The 22,179-nt window shown below is 41.9% G+C and overlaps 1 protein-coding gene across 1 annotated transcript; it reads left to right on the top strand.

Moving 5' to 3' along the window:
* Positions 1-30: 30 nt before the first annotated feature.
* Positions 31-20,839, top strand: egln1a (egl-9 family hypoxia-inducible factor 1a). Its single transcript, XM_076743770.1, has 5 exons — positions 31-1,042; positions 14,277-14,396; positions 19,860-19,996; positions 20,080-20,147; positions 20,256-20,839. The coding sequence occupies exons 1-5, from the start codon at positions 338-340 to the stop codon at positions 20,309-20,311; spliced, it is 1,086 nt and encodes a 361-aa protein (XP_076599885.1). The 5' UTR covers positions 31-337; the 3' UTR covers positions 20,312-20,839.
* The last annotated feature ends 1,340 nt before the right edge of the window (positions 20,840-22,179 follow it).

Genomic DNA, 22,179 nt, shown 5'->3' on the forward strand with positions numbered 1-22,179 from the left:
TTGTGTGTGGACGTCAGAGCAGGCTGGACCACAGAGAGGTTGAGCACACTCTGAGCGGCGCCATGCTCTACCCTCGGACCGATAGCTAGGCTGCTGAAATGCCTCCTGAAGACCCAGCCCGAAATGCTCGAACCAAGGCTCACGTTGTATTATTTCATTGATACAAGATGTGAAGAAGGAGTAAATGTGATAAAATGGCGAGGTATAGAGTCTGACTTTTCCGTCTCGCACGGTGTAGCGTGGCAGTGGCAGTGGATCGTTTCCAAAGTTGTCGGTTAGCAGGGCGCGTGTGAAGGATCGGAATTAAAGGCGCAGCGCACCCGTTGTGGCTGCAAACATGGAGAAGCAGCAGAGCGATTTGGAGCGAGACCGACAGTACTGTGAACTTTGTGGGAAAATGGAGAACCTCCTCAAGTGTGGTAGGTGCCGGAGCTCCTTCTACTGCAGCAAGGAGCACCAGAAACAGCACTGGAAGAAACACAAGCTCATTTGTAAGGAGGCGGACAAGGCGCAGCTTCCCAAAAACAAGCCCGAGCCGACTCCGCCGTCGGGGGACAACGAGGAACCGGAGAAACACGGAGAAAAGATAAGCCCCAAACAGACGGACAGCGCTTCTTTACCACAAACCACAAACACAGAAGCACCTGGGGTCGGTGACAGACCGGGGGAGGACGGGTCCAACGACACCGCCACACCTAACGGACAAACTAGCTCATCCCCTCAGAAACTTGCCACGGAGTACATCGTCCCGTGTATGAACAAGCACGGTATCTGTGTGGTGGACAACTTTTTAGGAGCAGAGACCGGCCTAGGCATTTTGGAGAATGTCAAAGCCCTGCACAAAACGGGCAAGTTCACAGACGGACAGTTAGTCAGCCAAAAAAGCGACTCCACTAAAGACATCCGAGGTGACAAAATCACGTGGATAGAGGGGAGGGAGGCCGGCTGCGAGAAGATCCGCTTTCTAATGAGTCGCATGGACGACCTGATAAGACATTGTAACGGCAAACTGGGAAACTACACGATAAATGGAAGGACAAAAGTAAGTATGGCAATCAGTGGAAACACAACCAACAGACTGAATTTAGGGTGTTCCTCATGCTTTAAAGCCACCGGTTTGCAGTGCGTGTCCCCATGTGACGCACACCGATGCGCCTCATATGAGTGCAGATACAGGATGTGTTATTACTCTAATACTCAATGCCCGCGTTAAGGGTTAAGGGTTTCAGGGTCTGCGCTCAGTTTTCAGTTTATTTTATGTGAAATTATACAGCAAAGAGTAGTGCAGCTGCATACAACAGTCCTGCAATAAGTCCTAACTTCATTAAGGTTGTAAGGTTGTGTAGAAACCTTTAGAGAGGTGTTGACTCAGCTGTAGGCTCGTGCAGTTTGACTGCAGTGTTTCTGATATTCAGTCTACCCGTGATTAAAAAAATATGTTGGAGAAAAACTTGAATCAGCACCTCCCTGAAGCATTGTCAACATAATCTCAACATTACAACAGTTTGTGAAGGTTGGATTTAAGGTGGGGCTTCAGATGCAGATTATGAATTGTCAGGTTGATAAAACGAAAAGAAAACGGTGAAAAATGCCGTTCATTGTGTGTTTTGTCCCAAAAAGCAGGAGACAATTCAAACACGTTCGCTGTTCTATCACAAATGACAGGAAAAGCAGCAAAACCACACAATTGAGAAAGTGCAGCTAGGAAGAGTTTGGTGTTTTTGCTTGAAAAATAATTGACGTGATTGTACATTGTTAGGTTTTTATCTTTTCAGATCTTCAGGGTTGTTGGATTATGCAGCCTTAGTTTCAGATACCCTTGGTATACCTAATAAACTTTCAGCTGAGTATATATTTGCACCATACACAAGCATACTGACACAGTAGGGCTGTGTTACCCTCTGCATGTTCTACAGGTCATGCAACTAATGGACACGTGCTGCTGAATGAGCGAAAGAAAATTGTCCACCGTGATGGAAACTGATTAATGGTTCAGTCATTTTTCAAGCAAAAACATCAAACATTTTTGCTGGTACCACGTTCTTTTTATTGCTGCTACTATTGGTGCATCTGCAACACCCTAATTTCCCCAACGGGGGATTAATAACGTTATATCTTCTGTTAAATATAAGGATTTGTTGCTTTTCTTTGTCATTTATAATAAGCAAATAAAGAGTTTGGGGGTTTTGGACTGTTGTTTGGACAAAAGAAGCAATCTGAAGACATCACTTTGGACTTTGAAATGATTATGATAAAGATTTAATCGATAAATCGTGAACACAATCTGCAGATTAACTGATAATGAAATCGTTACTTGGAGCCCTACCATTCACACTTATCAGAACTGTGCCTGTTACATAGGTGTACATTGACGCTTTCATTCTTCTCATGGTAAAAGGACAGAATGTGCGTGAAGGAGCTTCAGCCTGACAAACGGTGGGATGAGCGTCACCACGTCAGGCTGCATGAAGTCTTAACTGTGCTGCTGAATCATCCACAGGGACGCTGTTCTGTAGCCGACTGCAGCCTCTGACCTTGCCGTAGAGAGGCGGCAAACTAAAGAGTTCGGCGGCGGTGTTAAATCTAATTCAGTATCACACACAGACATGCGGTTGGTTTGACAGAGCATTCCTGTGTTGAGAGGAAAGCCTGCCTGTTTCAAGGTTGGCAGTGCGTGGGCGAGAAAAACCGTGCGGCTTCTGCTTCGCTGACGTGTATTTTCTCAGAAAACTACTGAAATGATGGGTAGTCTCGTTTTCTGGCAGGTTCCTCTGAGACAATGAGCAAGTTGTCCCAATACCCTGGTAATCATTTCTAGCTCTTTGCTGACTGCTGTGTGCCGTTGTGAACAACCTTGCTCCAGCATGGCTTTGGGTTGCGTGTGAGCTGTGACTCTACTTTCAACTAGATCTAGTCACAGTGACCTTATGACATGAGACTGAACCAGAGGAGATGGCCTGCTCTCAGCCCCCCCTCAACCCCCCCCCCTCCTGAGGGAGATACTCAGAAGTAGACTTGTCACATTTTCATTGAATTGGAGTTAGGCAGAATCCCTTTTCCACTGCTCTCTTCTTAAATGGTAATGCAGTCAACCCTGCAGTAAATCTCGCTCTCATGAAGGTTTTTATGATCAGTTTTTGTAGAGAGTCTTTAAATCAACTTCATGGTCATTTTTGAGGCTGCAGTTTCGAGAGGTGCTTTTGGTCAACCCATATACGCATGTCAATAAGGAAAGGCTTTATTATAAACACCTCTCAGTATAACACAATACAGTTCAGCAGCAGAACAAACTGCAGCCTTCAGAATGACCATAAAGTTGAATCAGCTCCTCTTCAGAATCATTTGAACAGAAGCTGAACATTATAATACTCAAGGAGGTAGGATTTATTGCAGGGCTGATGATGTTCACAATCTGACTCGTGGTGTCTAAGGTCTTATGTAAACTTGCCTTCTCACAAGGTCTTTCAATTTTAGAGATATTTATAATAGTTATTTCATATGTAGTCTTATGTGTCTGCAGTTTTTGTTGTCACATTAGTTTTTTGCTTATGTGTCATTTGGCTTGTAAATATGTTAAAAAGTTAAAAACATTTGCAGGAAATCCAGTTTTTGAGATTGCCATGGTTTAATTTGAGGGGCATGATCAGTGTAGGAGGTCAGGGTAGAGAGCATTAGAAGGCAGATCCTAACAGGATTAGATAAAAAACGATATTCCTGACCACTAAGCTAACCCCACTGAGGTAGTTACTGTTTGATATTTGTCACCATATCGTGTTCTTTTATCACAGTGCTTGACATTTAAGGGATCTAGCAGTGAAAGAACACACGTTGGATTGAAGCCTGTGGCCTTTGCTTGCTTCAGGTACTTGGTTTTCTGCACTGGCACAGAGCTCTGATTGCCAGTCACTGTTATTTTTAGGCTGCTCCTCCTGTCCAGTTGTCTTTTTTCCCTCGCTGGTTCTGAGTAGACACAAGACATTTTTCAGAAATCATGCTGTTTCAGTGAGTGGTCAGATTGTGCAGTAGATTCTCGCAGCTGGCCGCTGAGTCAAACTCTGTGGAGAACTTGACTTCCTCACCCACTGCCCTAGTTGCCTTGGCACACACACGCCTGGACTGTGACCAGCGAAAATCAGCATGACTTGCACAAATGGAATGCTGCCAGTATCAATGGCTCAAAGGGATACAACACAATGTAAGCACAATTCACATTGGGAAAGATAGAGGAAAAAGATTTTGCCCAAATAGTTATTTAATGTCATTGTTTCCATTTCCCTTTTTCACTTGATAACATTGTGGGAAGTCGCAGGCGGCAGGACGTGTTTGTTTCTCTGCAGCTCCAGCATGTTGAAAGCTCACTGATACCATTATAGCATTATCAGGGAACATATAAAGAATTCTGTCACAGCAGCATGATTGTCCCGTCACTGACTCGCTGCTTCCCTCTGAAGCTTAGTATGCCCAGCATGTTGAAATGGCAGCTCATTAAGCCAAGGCTGCATACTGCACATACTTACTGCTAGTGTACAAGGCTAGCATTTGTATAGTTAATGTTGTACATGAAACATGATAACTCTGTCCAGCATGCCATTTTGTAGCTCAGTATAGAATATAAATACACGAATTGGCCCCTTGGGGCTGGATTCCCAACAATATAATGTAATCTATTAGGATAGTGAGAAGTGTCTTGTATTTTGTGCACCTGATGGACATACTCTGATAAGACAGCACTATACACATTTGGATGACAGCTGCGTGCTTGTCTCAAGCATGACGCTGCAATGTGATAAACAAAAGGACATTCATGGAAAGAGAAATTCCCCAACAATAAACAACAATGCATGAGTATTGTTTGCTGTCTTACCAGATGTCATCACAGGTGAAAAGACAGTCAATAATATGTCTGTGAAGACACGGTCAGTCAATGATCCGTTTCTAACACGAGCTCTTGGCAAAGGTGCCATTCTCCACCACTAGATTATATGAATACACCTTGATTTGTGTTTTCTTTAACCAATAAAGGGACACGAGATCCGGAACAATTCATTGATTACTCAAATAGTTGACAGAAATATAATCTGTAATTTAACTGACAAATTATCCCTTTGTTGCCATATTTAAAGCAAAGGCTTCATTAAATATTCCCCACTTCAGCTTCTCAGTTGTGAGGATTTCCTAATTTTCTTTATTTTAGGTGATTAAAAAGATACTGAATCTTGGATTTATGGACTGTTGCTATAATAAAACAAGAAATTGTCACCTTGACATGTAGGAATTGTGTTGCCATTTTTCAGAACATTTTGACAGTTTGCTGACCAAGTGAATAATTGATTAATTGAGAAAATAGTCAGCAGACTAATCACTAATGAAAATAATAATTTGACACAGCCCCACACACAGCAGAGGGATGAGCAGTATGTATAAAAGCAAAGTATATTGAAGAAAAAGTATAGGTTGTGGAAATCCATTGAAAAACTGTTTCTGAGATGAAATACCAGGTGAATTGATTGTGTTATAAATCAGCGTACTTTATCACATTGATGAAAAAACATACATTCATCCTGAATTGCCATAAAACAATCCTGCACTTATTTGTAACATTGCCTGCATTGGTCTTGCCACAGATGTAGCACAAAATACATACTGTCTCACAGTATATAAGTAATATTGTCATGTCACTCTGTCCCATATACCCAAGCCTCTCATTCTAAGCGAAAGCTACTGATGCTAAGAAGCACTTTAACTTAAAGAGGATGAATCCCCCCGTTGGGATTGATAATGAGCAACTCAGTATGTATATCATTTAATGTTGAGTTATTTGTTGCGTCATTTGTAATCTCACACAAACTGTGGATGTGCGCTTTCATAAGGAAGTTGACCGTTGACCTAAATCTTAAAGCTCTATAGAGTACGTAGGCGAGAGGAAGTCATGTGGTGGTGGTCCTCTGAGTGTCGGAGACAGCTGTACATTATGGTATAGGCTGTGTGAGCCACTCGTTCCTTCCGCCTACAGTACCAGCATGCCCGAGGCAGCACCTTGAATGCCACCTTTTTCCTGCTTATTGTTTTACCATCATAGAGTAAACAATAAATGTAATATTTTTGGACTTAGTCAGTGCACAAGCTCGCCCATTGTTCATGGTCAAGTATGAGCCGTCCCGCAGCCAGTTTGAGTTACCTTCGTGTTGTTATAATCTAATGTTGTCTGTGCGGCATACCAGAGAGATAAATCAAGGCCAACGGTTGCATGTGACTCGCAATATGGTTGTTTTATGTTTCAGATTATTAACAGCAGCCATAATCTGAACAGGTGTTTATTGACAAAAGTGCAGGAATTTTATTCTAACTTTGAGGACATATTTATCTCTCCATTTATGAAGTAGGACCTGGCCGTGTTCCAGGTGGAACTCTGAGAAAGAGATCTTCTGCATCTGACTGTTTACAGCTGTAGAGGTGAAGACGGGGGGGGGGGGGTTATTGTCGGTGGAGCAGGACATCAAGATAATTGTGCATTTAAAAGACAATTTAGCAAGTGATTAGGATAGTTTGTATTGCACTAGATGAAATATATCAGTGAAATAATTAATGACAATTAGCCACTTAATTGTTCTTATGCCTCTATATAGAATGTGAGGAGGCTATGAGCCGATGGTTGATGTTGAGCTTCTCTTACATGCTGTTGTAGTTTCTTTGGCCAAAGCTCTTTGACCTCAAATGGCTTGTGTTTCTTCAGTTTTTCAAGTGATATTTCTTGTTGTGCTCAATCTTCTACCACTGGCAACAAGACAGTATCAGTGACTGATCCAATTACAGAATGAGCTCACTTGGCTCACACACAGGCATGATGGAGCCATTCGGCCAAAGCAGTCACCAAGACGTTACTATACAAAACAGACACAGTACTGTAGATATCGTTACAGTTCTGTAAGTACCACTAACTTAAGGAAGGACCAGTTTTCAAGATGTTCTTTCATCCTGCCAAATGTGAATCTATGGATCTAAGAGTAGAAACAGCAGGACTGTTGTGAGTGGATCCCAGCTTTCTGTTTCTTCCAGATGAAACTTTAAGCAGGTTAGATTGCAGCCTGTGCATTTATCTTTTGTTGTTCCATGGGAGACAACAGCAGTGTGGTTAACAACTACAAAGCTGACAACTTTACACAATATCCTTCAGAGTATTTGCGTAATGATATCAGAATCTGTGGTTGTGTTTGCGTTGCAACATGTTGAGGGTGAAGGGTAGTACTGCTGCTGTATACGTCCCTCTATTGTTCGCTGCCTACAGTAAAAAAGAAAAGAATAAACTAGGTCATTACTTTAAACATGGACTTCCTCTGGAGGCAGCACCGCTGTCTGACAGATAAAACACTGAGCTGTCCCGGGCTGGGGCCCAAACTGTCTTGGTTCCCACACTCCCCTGCTCTACAAGGTCTCCATCCTAACTGTTTGTACTCATGTTTGGATAAGCATCTCTTCTGTGAAGTGAGCGGACCCCTTGCAGCTTTTCCTCTTTGCTCCACCCCAGTTCATGGCTCGCATCAGTACACGAACCAGGGATCCACTGATAGCACCACAGTGATCAGTGTATACTTCCAAGTGATCAGGTCAGCATGAGGTCAGAATTATTTCAAGTTCTGGTGGGATGGAGTTCTTTGATGGAGCAACTCCCTTCTTTCAAATCCCCAAACCAGCAGTGATGAGTAATTTGAGGAAAATGCCTGGTCAAGTTCAGGTTCTGTTATTGTCACGTGCACAGCAATTACAGCAAAGCAGTTGTTGGCAATGAAATTCTTAGATCTGAGACCCTTCCCCCCATCTAATCTAAGACATAAAATAGTGCAGCAGTTAAAATACAGGAATGTGATAATAGTGTTGAATAATAGTAACATGTTAAAAACTAATTTAAACTTGCAGAAATGCAGCATTTATATAGATAATGAGAACATATTGTAGACAGGTGAGTTAAATAAATATATACAATGATGTATACAGGTATAAACAAGTAGTGAATATAAATACGGTGACGTGTACAGGTGTAAGCAGGCAGTAAAATAGATATATTACTGAGATGTAAACAGGTTGTAAACAGGAATCAAGTAGTAAGCAGGTGGAGATGGTGCAGTAGAATATGTATGTATAGTACATCTCCAATTTCCAAGGAAGTGTAAAACATAAATAAAAACAGAATGCAATCATTTGCAACCAAACTCTGTTTATAAACAGCAGTTTTCCGCGTTAGAGTAAGTAAGTAAGTAAGTAAGTCAGTAAGTAAGTAAAGTATTCCTGAGCCCATGTAGTAATATCCTTTATTCAATCATGTGTTCACAAAGTGGTGAACCTCGCTCCATCCTTGCTTGTGAATGACTGAGCCTTCATCATCATCATGATAATCTCACCTCTTACCAGTGAACCTGTTTACCTGTGGAATGGCTGCTCTCTCTTGGTGATGTGCTGTGCAGTTTTCATCACCCATACCAGGCTTCCCTTGATGATGAGCTTGGATGGCACAGTGGTATTGAATGCAGAACTATAGTCAACGAACAGCATTCTCCGGTTCCTCTGGTCCAGATGGGAGGCTACAGTGATGGCATCGTTCATTGATGTGTTTGGCCTGTATGCAAATTGCAGTGGATCCAGGGAGGGAGGAGGTGATGAAGGTTTTGAGTAACTGCTCAAAGCACTTCATGATGGTGGAGGTGAGTGCTGCTGGGCGGAGTCATTTAGGCAGAGTGCTTTGGTCCCTTTGGGGACAGGGACAAGGGTGGTCCCTTTGAAACATAAAATGCTGTATATTTAGATTTATCAGTGCTGCTGAGATGATTATTCAATTAATCAATTAGTCAGTCAGCTGAAAATACACCAAAAACAATGATGATAGTGCTAATCAGAAATGGTTTCAAGCCACCATTGCTGTTTTTCAAACAAACAGTGGCGCTGTCGTCACATCTAAACCACACCTACTCTTAGCTGCTAGTACTTCCTCATCAGACAGTGATTGATCCAAACGTCTGTACTTTGGCCACAAGCACGTAACATGAAGCCTGGCAAGACGTATTCTCGCTTTGCGTGATCCCGTGAATCCAGCAGCCTCAAAAGGTAAATCTGGTATAGGCACACTTATTCAGCTAGTTACTGAGAAGCGTTTCTAAGATTAACCACTCACTCACTGCGAAGAGGCCATAAAAACAGTTTTGAAGCATGCCCTTTTTGTCTGGTTGCATTCCTTTTCACCCACATGAGCGACATCAGGGCTGTTTCTTCACTTGTGCACCGCTTGGCACAGCTTTATAAATCCATTTAACTTTGTAGTGGAATTTTCATTATTTATGATTTTGTGTCAGTGGTGACAAAACTGCAAGCACACCACAAATGGCCCTATGAAGCAGAAACACTGAGGTTTTCTCTATAGGCTCCACAGAATCATTCACATGTCCACATTTTTGTTATGGAAGAGTTTTGCATTTTGGACATAGGATGGAAATTCTTCGACAACCACCATAGTTGACATCAAACATACTGTGTAAAAGGCGTCCGATGCTCTGGGAGTTGGCCTGAAGTGGTGCTGAGTGGTGTTTCTTCTGTTGTTTTTGTCCACTGACTGCTCTGAAATAAGTGTCAGTTGAAGCTTTTCACGTTATAACAGAAGATGTTGTGATGGTCGCTGTGTCACGTGTCTTTGACTTCCTAGTTATTTTGTGATTTTAATAGATAAAGTCATGGAATGACAAACCTGTTGCATGTCTGACTGAAGCTGATTAGACAATGATGTGCCAGCAGCCAGACATAGTCACCGGTTTGCACTTGCAATGGTAACACTGGAGGTATAGAGAAGGCACTGTAATATTTCTGTTGTAACTTAACCCCAGAGCAATTTATATTATCAAATTGAATTAAACATAAGCTTTTGGTTTTTTTTAATCTGTGGGTCTAGTTTTACGTAGATAATGTTAGTCTTCCTTGTACTTGTCATGTTCCATCCAGTTCAAGCTTGATTTATTTGAGGCTTGAGTCGCAGTTGTCTGAGACAATTTGATAATGAGGAAGAAAAATAAACAGTGGCGCACAACTCGCATGGAACAAATGAGTCTCTCCCTCCGAGAGGGATCCTCCGTCTATAATACCCACTTCACATATCAAGGGATTAAGCCAAATATATTTTTCAGTTATTGATTCATTGAATTGTTGTGGATAAGGACTTGTCTGAAATTAGTATTAGCACCTGCTGTAAACTTTTTGTAGTGTAGGAACAAATGAAAACAGTCAGCAAAACATTAGTGACACTGAAATGGTCCTTTAATATTTCATATAGTTCACCTAATATGCATCTGTGGCATTAACTTTGCCATTCATTTGGCTTTACTGAAGGCCTCAGCGATCTGGTTTGATGACCTCTACTTCTCCCTCGTTCACTCTTTGCCTGTAAACGCCAGTCGGCCTCCGAAGCCATGCCTGTGGAATGTAAATAAACGGCACGGGGAGCGAGGTCAACCTCCTAATGAGGGCCACCGTGGAATGCGGAAGAGTTAGTGGCTGTGAAGAACAGAGGCTCAAATAGGAACAGAGGTCAGAGGTGAAGATCACAATGAACAAAACCCTCCTGCAGTGTAGAAGTTGTCATGTTGGGGTGGAAAATTGATGGTGGTAGTTCATTTAGACCAGGTTATATTGAAATATTTCATTCTGTCAGGACTATATCACATTCAGAGTTTGTAGTAGTATAGTCAGAGAAAGAGAATATATGTGATAACATTCATGAGCATGTACAGTAGTAATACTTGTCCTTCATGATTTGTGGAGAATCTGATTTTGTTCCACATTTTGCTAGTACAAACCACTGCGCTGTGATGCTGTCTGCATGTTGCATATTTCATCAAGGCTTTAGCTCCAAGCGATCTGTGGTTCTATGACTGAGGATTTGATCAAAAGGTGTCTCTTCTGCTGTGCTTCAGCTTTCTGGGTCCTCATGACCAGATCACATGAAAGGCAAGCTGGAGGTAAATAGCACGTCTTAAAAGGTTGGCAGTGGTGGTGATGTGTATTCCATTTTACATGTGTTGTCTGTCAATGATTTGTAAACACACTCTTTTGAATATGCTCTATTGTGTAATTTTTAGTCTATTTTGGGTTTTTACTGCTCATTATTTTTCCTGAAATCCACACACCATATGCTCACAGGTTGAGAATTGAGCTTGTGGCCCGATAACACCCCCAGTCATTATCATTATATAGTATAACATTATAACATAGATAAAAAGTATGTTAATATAATGGTATTGTGTTATTATATTATTAATATGTTATATTAGCCTCCCACTAGTATAATATTAATTCCAGCAGGACAATACAGCAGTTTTTAAGAAATACACAGCCCACATTTAAATGTTCGTAGAATTTGTTCCTTTATTAACTTGTTGTGCAGGAGAAATGGTCTACAGTGGTGGTCAGTCTCTAATTTGTTGTTGTAGTACTAATTTGTCCATAATCATAACCATATCCACGTAAGAATGAGCAAGATTTGGAAAGATTACTGTAGAGCGTCAGCCTTTTTTTTTAATGTCCCACCCCATCCAGGCTGTGATTGGTCAGTTTACAAAAAGTGACATCGACAAATACACAAACTTTATGAAAAGTTTAACATGTTTCAACAACAGGCACCAGCTCTATACAGCCAGCCAGCCAAACCCAGACCGTGCTTATCTTATGAAACCTTGATGAACTGGTGAACTGATGTCACTGGGCTCAATGGGCAACTCAACTCCAGTCTCTTTTTGATCTGCCACTCAGGAATCCATCCAGTGACTCGGTGATTACTACTGCTCGAAGTAACGTTAACGTTATCAGTGCGCAACAGTTCTAATGTCATTACTTAGGACGGGGGGCTCGCCGTCTGAACTTCGTCCTCCTTGACATCACCTAGCTAAGGTTGCTAGGAACTTTATCTTGGAATAGTTGAAAATGTCGACATGACGTCACTCTACACTTGAGGATGAAGAACGCTTATCTCAGATCTGCTGTTTTCCTGTAGCACATTCATTTTCAACCAACAGATGTCACTGGTGAGCTTTCCAGCCATTTTATCTGTGTTTTTGAACCCCCACTGTAGTTTAAAAAAAGGCGACATTTAATAAAATGATACAAAAAATTCCACGATGCTAATGTCCTGGTGGCGGGTCAACGTTGGCCCCAGTCGGCTGACGGGCTTGAGATACACTGGCGGAAACTTTATAGAGTTTCAACTGCTGTCCAGTGTGAGGAAATGAGAGCCGAAACTGCTGTGTATGAGTTTTTGTCAAGTGCCAAGGCTCTCACACCTTCCAAGTGCCAAGGCTCTCTCACCCCCACATCCCCCCCTACACACACATGCACACACACACACACACACACACACACCACACTCTTGCACATCTGAGTCCACACAAACGCTCTTTTCCTTGCAGAGACTGTTTACCCATCTCCAGCCTTGCAGCGTGAGCCAAGCAGTTAAGGGAGGGAGGGGTGACATAGCCGAGGATCAGCCAACCTTCCTCACGCTCGGCACGTAGCACAACCATTAAAATACTGCTCCCGCTGGAGGGAGGCCAGGAGTCAAAGTTTACAGCAGTTCACTCCTCTGCTCCAGCCCCACCCCTCTCTCTCTCTCTCTCTCTCTCTCTCTCTCTCTCTCTCTCTCTCTCTTTCTCTTTCTCTCTCTCTCTCTCTCTCTCTCTCTCTCTCTCTCTCTCTCTCTCTATCATACACACACACACACAAGAAAAGCGTACTGTATTGCATTTTACTGACAGGAAGCCCTTTGTCAGTGTGCGTGCCCCACACCCGCCTTGATTCCCAGCAGCCTTTTCTTCTGGGGCCCACCCCTTTTTTAAGAATCGATAAAGTAGTTTGGGAGGCTCTGCAGGCGGGGCGAGACGCCCCCCTTGTCTTTACGTTGGAGTTTTGTTTTTCGGCTTTGAAGGCCCTGATATTGTGCATTCCAGTGGTAACCTGCATCACTCAAAAGATGTGAGCACAATGTGGACTGACGTAGGTGACTGCGTCCGATGCGCAGAAAAATAAGATTCAGACGTAATGTGGATGATTTACTTTTTTTCACTCTCATTGAGCATTGAAAGACTAGCTTCATAAAATTCACCTTTTCATAAGTATGTGGACTGTTGTATGCATCTTCCGTTATCTTATTCTGTGATTATGCTCAATTCCTTCAAGTCTAAGTATTTTGAAATACAGTGTGTCCTATCATTTCTCTGCAGTCAGCATAGCGTTTCAAGATTCAAACATAGTCAGACATTATATTGGGACAAGACCAAGCAAAGGAGTTTAGTCTGCCATGAGTGTTTATAATAATGTTGCTATGGTTTATGTTGATCCAAGTGCATGGAAGAATGTGGAGGAACTTTCCTTTTGTTTGTCATATCACTGCTTAGACATGGTTTATGAGGGCTGAATCTGCCCCCTGCGCGTTTGCTCCTCACCTTCTTTCAAGTCAGACAACACATGCACTTGCATGGTGTCCCTCAAGTGTTGGCTGTGATTCCCAGTGCTTATGGTCTGATGTCTTATAAACTATAAGCAGTCTGATGTCTCAATGATTTTTAGATGATGAAGACAGATTTTCATATTCTTCTAAGATGACATCATGTCTTCTATTCAAGTCTTATTTCTGAAGAAAAGACAAGTGTTCCTGTCATAGTCCTCCCGGCAGTGTGCGAGTCACCACTTGTGTGTGTCTTATTCCCAAAGGACTTTTTGTGCTGTATGAGTGCATTCGCTCGCTGTTTACACCAAGACGTTTACAAGAGCTCATAGGGGTTCACTGCCAACACCCAAGCAGATCATGTGAGTCTTAATAGAGCAGGAAAAGGCAAGGGGAAGTTGACATGCAGCACGATATCTCCGGTTTATTTCCTCGCTAGTTTCAAGTTTATAATGAGGCAGCTGTGTTGTAAGCGTACACTGCTTGCATCGGTCTTGGTGCAGGTGAGGCAAGGACAATGCAATCTGACTGTGCCAAGACCGTCTGATGCATCATCACATCACAGGCCAGCAAAGACAATCCAAGCTGCTTCCACGGCCCCAATTCTGACTGACTGCGCACACCGGCTGGCAGTTGCATTTGCACCGACATGGGGAATTTTGATTTGAATTTGACTTGACTGCTGTATTTCTATTTACTTGGTTAATGAAACTTAAGAGATATAGACATTGGATGCGTACGTTTGTAAGTTCGTCACAGTGTGTCTGCATTTACTAATCATGCTTTTTCATCTTCCTCTCTTCAGGCAATGGTGGCATGTTACCCTGGAAACGGAACAGGATACGTGCGCCATGTGGATAACCCCAACGGCGATGGACGGTGTGTCACATGCATATATTACCTAAATAAAGATTGGACTGCCAAGGTATGTGTGTGATATAGGGAGGAAATAATGTTCATTAGTGCTAAATGATTTGAATTTGAGCTTTCTTAAATTCTCATGTTTCTAGTATGCCTGTTTCTAGTTTTGCTTGATTCAATTGTGATTTGATTTTATCAGTGAAGTAACCATCAAAACAAAAAATTTGTAAATAGGCCATGTGTCTGGTCTTCATATTCCATTTGGACTTCCTGTCGCAGGCATATGCCAAGTCAGTGTAGTTCTTGTCTCCATGACAAGCCCGTCACTCTCCATCCCGCGTTATTCCACACCCGTGCAGAGTCACTGGTAGAGGTTACTTGTCAGTACGTGCTGTTCGGCCACTCTCTCTGTTTATAATCCCATTAAAACACAGAGAATCCTGCTAATCCAGCCACACCTAATCAGGGAGAAGAGCACCCCCTCCCATACATCCATTGTTCCTCCTGCAGGAAAGTGCATTCACAGGGAGAGAGCAGAATGAGATTGAGGTGATGCTGCTGTAGTTTATTACTCCCATCATTGCTGAAAAATTACTATATATGCATCAAATAAGCATTTCAAATCATTCAGGTGTTTTAATGAATCTGTGGCATTATTTGGTTGTGTTTTGGCGAAGAAATATTTATGTAAAGGTCAAATAGAAAAAGCCAGTGCGCCTCTCTGTCACTGATGATATTGTGCTGCGTGGCGGAGCCTACTCTCCTGGTGCTCAAAGCAACCACCTGCCCCATTTGTGATTTGAAAAATTGAATAGAGGCATGCTTTCAGTCTCAGTGCAGATTCAGTGACTTCTGTAACATTTTTTTTAGAAGTTCAGCAGTTTTCTTGAGGGAAATAATTGAAAAAATGAATGCTCTCAGAAGAAAACTACCTTAAATTCAAGCATCGCATTAGATTACATTGTCCAGACCCTGACAACTTTCACTGTGTATTTTATACTGCAGTTAAGCTATGCAATATACTGCAGCTAACTGAGAGTAGCCATAGCTAGCCGGTACTGCAGAAACAACAGTTGTAGCATCGCAATTGTATAAGACGTGTGGGGAATGCAATATTAAACGTAATGCCTAATGTAACCTACCTGTGTCAGTGTGGAGGGATGAATTCAGTAGTTGAAGGCACTTCAGTGCCAAAACACAGCTGCTAGCGTGCTGCTAATGCTGTGGGTGCTCCTGCCCTGGCAGAGTAGTCACAACAGACTGTATCTAGTTCATATTGGTTAAGGAACTGACATAAATTGAGAAGCACAAATGAACTCATTTGCCTTTTCCACAAATTTGTTTTTACCACATGACATCTGCCATGCTCCACATTTTTGCTGCAACATGAACAGATGGAAGAAAGTGTGGGACACACTGTAATGTGTTTTAAGTGTTCAGTGATAGATGTTATTGGAGGGGTAGTTAAGGAGCTCACCTCTTGAATATGAGACAGATAAACAGGATGCTGCGTAGAGGAAATAACAGCAGTCTATTACAGAAAGCAGCGGCTGTAAGGTGAAAGGATGGCTTTCATGCTTCTCTGAGGACAGCACAAGACAAGTAGACAGTAGATTGTCTTCCAGACTTCCTCACATACTTGACCTCCAGACCTGCATATGAACATTACGCAATTACAGGAAACTCTGTTTTGCCTCTGGATGCTTGTTTGTGGTAGATTGCAGGCCATGCATGAATCTGTCTTGTGACTGAGTGCTACTAAATATATTATGACCATTATTACCTGTCACCAGATAAGCAACAAAATAAGTTGGACACACAAGTATTGGGGACCTGTCTTCAGCTATGGTAGGGTCGACCAAATAGCGTAAACAGCTAATAGAACAGTACTTTACATGTGAAGTAACTGAATCACCATTGCAAGCACAACCATTAAGGTTGAGAATTCTGCTGTGCGCTGATGTGCTGCATGTCCATCATGTCCCAGCTGACTAATTTCAATCTGTGACTGCTGTTCCTTGTAGTCAATGCAGTTGTTTTGCATTGGTTATTATGATCTTCAGGATGATTTCCCTTGACATATTACATAACCAGCAGGCACAGTAGGTTTATTTTTTGCCAAATGTACCTGCAAATTGGGTGACTTGGTTTGTCTGGGATATATTAGGTGTCTCATGTCGCTTAGAAAACATGGACATCAAAGTGTTGTTACCACACCACAGCTCTTTATAGCTAACATGCTGCTAACTGTCATTCAGATCAACCTTTTGTAGCAGTGTTTTGCATTGTTTTATCTGTCCCTGTGTATTCCCTAGCACTTGCCAGTTTTTTATTTGTTTATGTGTATGCTAAATCTTTTCCTGATGATACTTTTAACAATGTGCATCAGGTCAGTCATACTGCCCTTATGTTCATCAACTAGACTGTTACATGATTTCTGTTGTTGTGTTCATGCACCAGCTTCAACTATTCTAGTGAGTCATGTTCTGGAACCCCATTGGATATTCCAGTCTGGTCTCTGATTGCCTGTTTATTAGGCATGTGATGAGCAGTCTCTTATAAAATGGGGTTGCCTAGATACTGTGGCTCCATGAGAGAATGACAAGTGTAACCAGTGCGTTACCACTCAGGGCCGTGTCCACCAAAGCATTTTTCCTCTTCTGAAAACGTCCAGCTGGGAGCACTGGACAGAGCTTTGGAGGAGCAATGTTTTACTCGTTGTTTTTCCACTTGAGACACATAAGGAGAGAGGACAGATCACCTGTTCTGTGTGGGTTCATTAAGTTTTGTGACCAAGGTAACATCTCGGTGATTACCATCTTTTGAAGAGCTGAAGTTGGATGGAGACCAGTTTAAGGACACAGTTTGAGGTATTGCTCTATTTGTCCCAAACCTCCTCCACTGTGATCGGATAACTGGGTAAAATGTGATAGAGAAAAGTGCAAAGTTTTAAGCAAAGTTGAGCACTTTTCAACTCTCAGCATCCAGACAAGTGAAATGCTCAGCGCAGAATAGACGCTTAGCTCTTCATCACACTGCTGGTGTTTGTAGCATACTGTAAAAACACAACGCTCCAAATGCAAACAATTCCAAAAATATGCTGACCTCAGGAAAAAATGCTTTGGTAGAAGTGCAGTCTCTGAAATGAATAAGAAAGGTAACTGTAGGGATTGGACATGCATACCTTATTCAGGCTTGCAGGGGGGAGAGTTTCCCAGCATGCATTGGGCAAGACCAAGGACAGGTCACCAGTCTATCACAGCTGGCACATACTGTAGAGACATATGCTTACCCAATGCACTCTGCGAAACTCTCACCCCCTGCAACCCTGAATAAGGTATGCAGCTTAGAACACGGCTGGATGGATACTTTACATCTTTGTGCAGCAAAAAAAAACATTACTGTATAGCACTGTGTCCAAAGAGCACTGATGTAAAGTGCAATCCTACAAGCAGCTTTCTGTGAAACTTTTCTTGGTCTTCCAGACCTCAACTTGACCTCCACTGTTCCCATTAAGTGCCATTTCTTAATTACATCACCAACTGAGGAAACAGCTACCTGAAAATGCTGAGCCATCTTCTTATAGCCTTCACCTGCTTTATGGGCATCAATTATTTTAATTGTTAGAGTGTGAGACAATCGCTTAGAGGAGCCTATGGCTGCTGATTGTGGGGACAAGCTTTGAAATTTGCATCAGCTGGAGTTTCCTTGATTGTGAACAAGCAATAGCACTATGAAGCTAATTAAGGTCTGAGACCTTGGTAAACAGTAACAGTAAATAAATAAACAAAAAAAAAAACTCTTGCATGCCACTGTATGAATGCCTAGATGAGATTCATTTGTGTAACCAAAACCACAAATTGTGCCTTAAAAGACCAGTGTGTAGGATTTATTGGCATCTAGTGTTGACGTTGCAGATTGCAACCAACTGCATACCTTCCCTCTAATCCCTGCCTTTCCAAGTGTGTAGGAGAAGCTGTTGTGGCCTTCAAGTAACATAAAAATGCAAAATTGTTTGGTTTGTGTGTTCTGGGCTACTGTAGAAACATGGTGGTGTAACATGGTGGACTGATTCACCAACAAACACCAAACCACGTCTTGTGGTGTAGATGCAGTGTGTTTCCTGTGGCTTCTTCACAATAAAGGTTGTTCTGTGTTTTGCCAGCTGCAATAGGAAATACTGGGTTTGCATTAGTAGTAAGCTAACCCAGCTGTGATGTGGCTGCAGGAGAGTGAACAGTAAACAGTGAGGCCGTTATCAATAAGATGATGTGATATATTTAAATCTGATTTTAAAAAGAAACGGTGTGAGACACACGCCTTGTTTCCTGTGGATCTATCGTGTAGTTAGGCCATTTGAATTGAACTGAGCTGAATTTGCAGAAACGATTAACTGTACATTAACAATTAAAACTATGAAAGAGAGGTAACAGACTATAACTATAAAGGGTTACAAAGAAACACATGAAGTGCATTGTGAACTATTGCAAATTATTGAACTTTGTATTAAGGTGCTCTGCATCCAGTGCACAGTAGTATTCTCCTTCAATAACACCTGCTGTGACAGCTGCAGGAAGCCTGTTCCTGCCCAAATGATGGACGACACTACAGATCAAAAGAACTAGTGTGAAGAATATGTACTTTATTCAATTTCATAACCACTGTGCATGTTTCTTTTTAAAAATTTAAAAATCCTTAAAAATGTCAAAGGTTAGTCAGTGTCCACTTTGGGTTGCAGCATAGTTTTAGAGTCCATCCACTTGATGTGGGTCAGAAGGTCATGTCGTGCAGGCGAGGGTCAAACTGTGTTCACTCTGATCCATACATCATTTACAGGCCCGAACACTGAATGCATGGGATCCTACATGCAGCCATCAGTGGTCACGTGTACAGAAAAAAACCTTTCCCCTGTCTTCCTTGACCCTACTGTGCTTTATTTAGTTGTCACACCAGCGGTATTCCCCCTCATTCCAAGTGGTATAAATGGGAGTAGCATTACTTCTCCAACAAAGGGTGTGAACTTTTTTCTCTGCTGGTTTGCGTGTGAAGAGAGGGGCCTATCATATCAGCTGTGTGAGAGTTTAAGCAGCACGTTTGCAGCAATCTGCTTTTTCACTCTCCAGGTCCTTTATCCAGCCAGAGCAGTTTTCCTGTGAGTTATTCTTCCTATCCCTCCACAGGAAAGCCGCCCCCCGCTGCTGCTTCCGATCCTGAGCTTTCCTCCTAGCCCCTGGAGTCAGACAACCCTTTTCCTTAACATTGTCGTCCTATGTTGATCATTTAACAAGCCTCACATATGAGATGTATTTAAGTGGATGGTTTCTATTAGTTAGAAATGCAGCCTTTAAGACATCTCCTTGCCGTGCTTTTTTACCTCGTAATGTGGATGAATCAAACCCACAAATGTGATGGCTGGCGAGGGCTCACTTAGTGTTTGCTTCCTACAGTCTGTCTTTATTTTCCTGGTATTGCTTTGTCCTGATTTGTAAACATAATGGGATTGTTTCTTCTTCTTCTGCTCTTCCAGGAACACGGTGGCCTTCTTCGAATCTTCCCTGAAGGAAAGGCCCAGTTTGCCGACATAGAGCCCAAATTTGACCGCCTGCTGCTGTTCTGGTCAGACAGGCGGAACCCTCACGAAGTTCAGCCCGCCTTCGCCACCAGGTCAGCACTCAAGCATGTCAACCACCTCCATCAGATGATCTGGTCTGCTTTGCAGTGACTCATTGTTGTAATCGTCTCCGCAGATACGCCATCACAGTTTGGTATTTTGACGCAGATGAGCGAGCCAGAGCTAAAGAAAAGTACTTAACGGGTAAGATTTGATGTACAATCTGCTCAGTCTTGTTTATGTTGTTTCAGGCGTGTTTTTTTCTGCTCTTTTACATCATCTCTTGTGTGTTTGTGTTTCCTTTGTGTGCAGGTGCAGGAGAAAAAGGGGTAAAGGTTGAACTCGACAAACCATCAGATCCCAGCTAGTGAGACGCCTGCACCCCGAACAAACAGCCATCAAGTGCTCTGTCCTAAGAAAGTGGCCTATAGAGAGCATGTGTGTGTGTTTTATGCGGCAAAGCAGCAGACTCTTGCCTGAGTGGGTGGAAGATCCATGTTCATGGAGACAAAACAAATACACAGTGATTTCTGTTCATTTTCAGCAAACCGGGGCAACCCAGCGGACCTTGAATGTCATGACATTGTACTGAAAGGGATTGTGTGATTTTTTTTTTTTTTTTTTTCTTTTCGCCTCTTTGGTGAAGAACGCTTACATTACAGCAGACGTTTTCAGAAAATCACTTCAAGCAGGAATTAAGCTCAGAGAATCTACATCTTTTGCATATTTTGTTTTTGCAGTAAATTCCTTAAAGGTACAGTGTTCTGCATATGCTTAATGTGTTATGCTTTTCACATTGAATCAGCTGTTATAAGCTACTGTATGGCAAAATGTGCTTGAGTTTGCAATAATACGAGGAATGATCTGAATTAAAAACACCCCTTTTCTGACAGAAATTCATTGGTCTGATGGTTTGAATCCATTCATTTGCAGCACAGTAGATGACTTTATCTTTTGTGGTCTTGTTCTTTGTGTTTTCTCAAACAAATGCAAAAGTTTACCTGAGAAATCCATACATCTGACCTGTGGTTTAAGGACATGCTGCAGTGTGTTTGCTACTGCTGGCCTGTTTGCAGTTTCATGCTGCCCTCTGCAGGCATGGAGTGTATTGCAGCTTTTTTTTTTTTTTTCTGGACCCAAAGATGAATAAATGCTAATAATTAAGTAATGGAAATGAAATTCTTGAAGAAAAACAGCCTATGTGAATGATTACTGACTGAAAATAAGGCAAAATTAAAATGTTACACTATTGCACAATTTCAGTAATAATTTAAACATTTCAGTCAACAAGTGGTAAATCACCCAGTAAATTACTGCATAAATGATTTTGCAAGTTGGTTTTTCTAAGGTTATTTATTATTGTGCACAGCGTACCAGTGTCTTTCTGTTTGACTTTCACACTTAACTGCATGAGATGAGACATATCACTGAGTCGTTTTAAAACCAACACGCACCTTTTCCAAGACCAAGACTCTCTAAAGCCTCGAAAATTCACTGTGACAGTATTCCTGTTTTGTGAATGAACAATCAGTCACTTGCAAAATTAGAAAGTATTAGCTTCTGTAAATTTCCGTGGCCCGTAATGTATGAAGTTCTTCAAGAATTCAACCGACTCTGAAAACAGCTCATCAATAAAATGGTGAGATGTGTTAAATATGTCCGGCCTGCTGCTCTTTTTGTTCTGCCACTTCCTTTAATGTCAAACTCTGAACCAGTTTCAGCTCCCTGCTGGAATGCACAGCACATCTTTTTCAGCTGCTGTAAATTCATCTGGTTATATTCAGAGATGCTTTCCTGTACTCAGAGCTGTACTACCATCGGGCCAATAGGCCTCCGGGCCCCAGAATCTGTATGCTCATGCACTTTATTATAGAGCTATTATGTAAACCTGTTTGTGGCATGATTCAGATCAAAGATGTACTTATCACATGGAGTGATGTGTGTATTGACATGGAATGTGGCTGCTCCTGAAGATGTGCTGAAAGACTGTGGAAAATAAGAATTAGAAAAAAAGAGGTAAAAAAAAAAAAGGTAGCGTTTGCTTTTCTGTGCTGGCTTTAACATGATTTCCCATAATCCTCTCCTGCTCTTGGAGCCACTTTTATAACAAACAGATCAAACTTTTGATGGTCAGAAATTGTCCTTATAAACATAACTAATTATTATTTATTAGCCTTTTAGAGACCCTGATAGAAATACTGGTTTGATATTTAAAAAAATGAACTGCATCTTTCAT

The sequence above is a fragment of the Chaetodon auriga genome, chromosome 11 (assembly GCF_051107435.1).
Source record: "Chaetodon auriga isolate fChaAug3 chromosome 11, fChaAug3.hap1, whole genome shotgun sequence".
Classification (NCBI taxonomy): Eukaryota; Metazoa; Chordata; class Actinopteri; order Chaetodontiformes; family Chaetodontidae; genus Chaetodon; species Chaetodon auriga.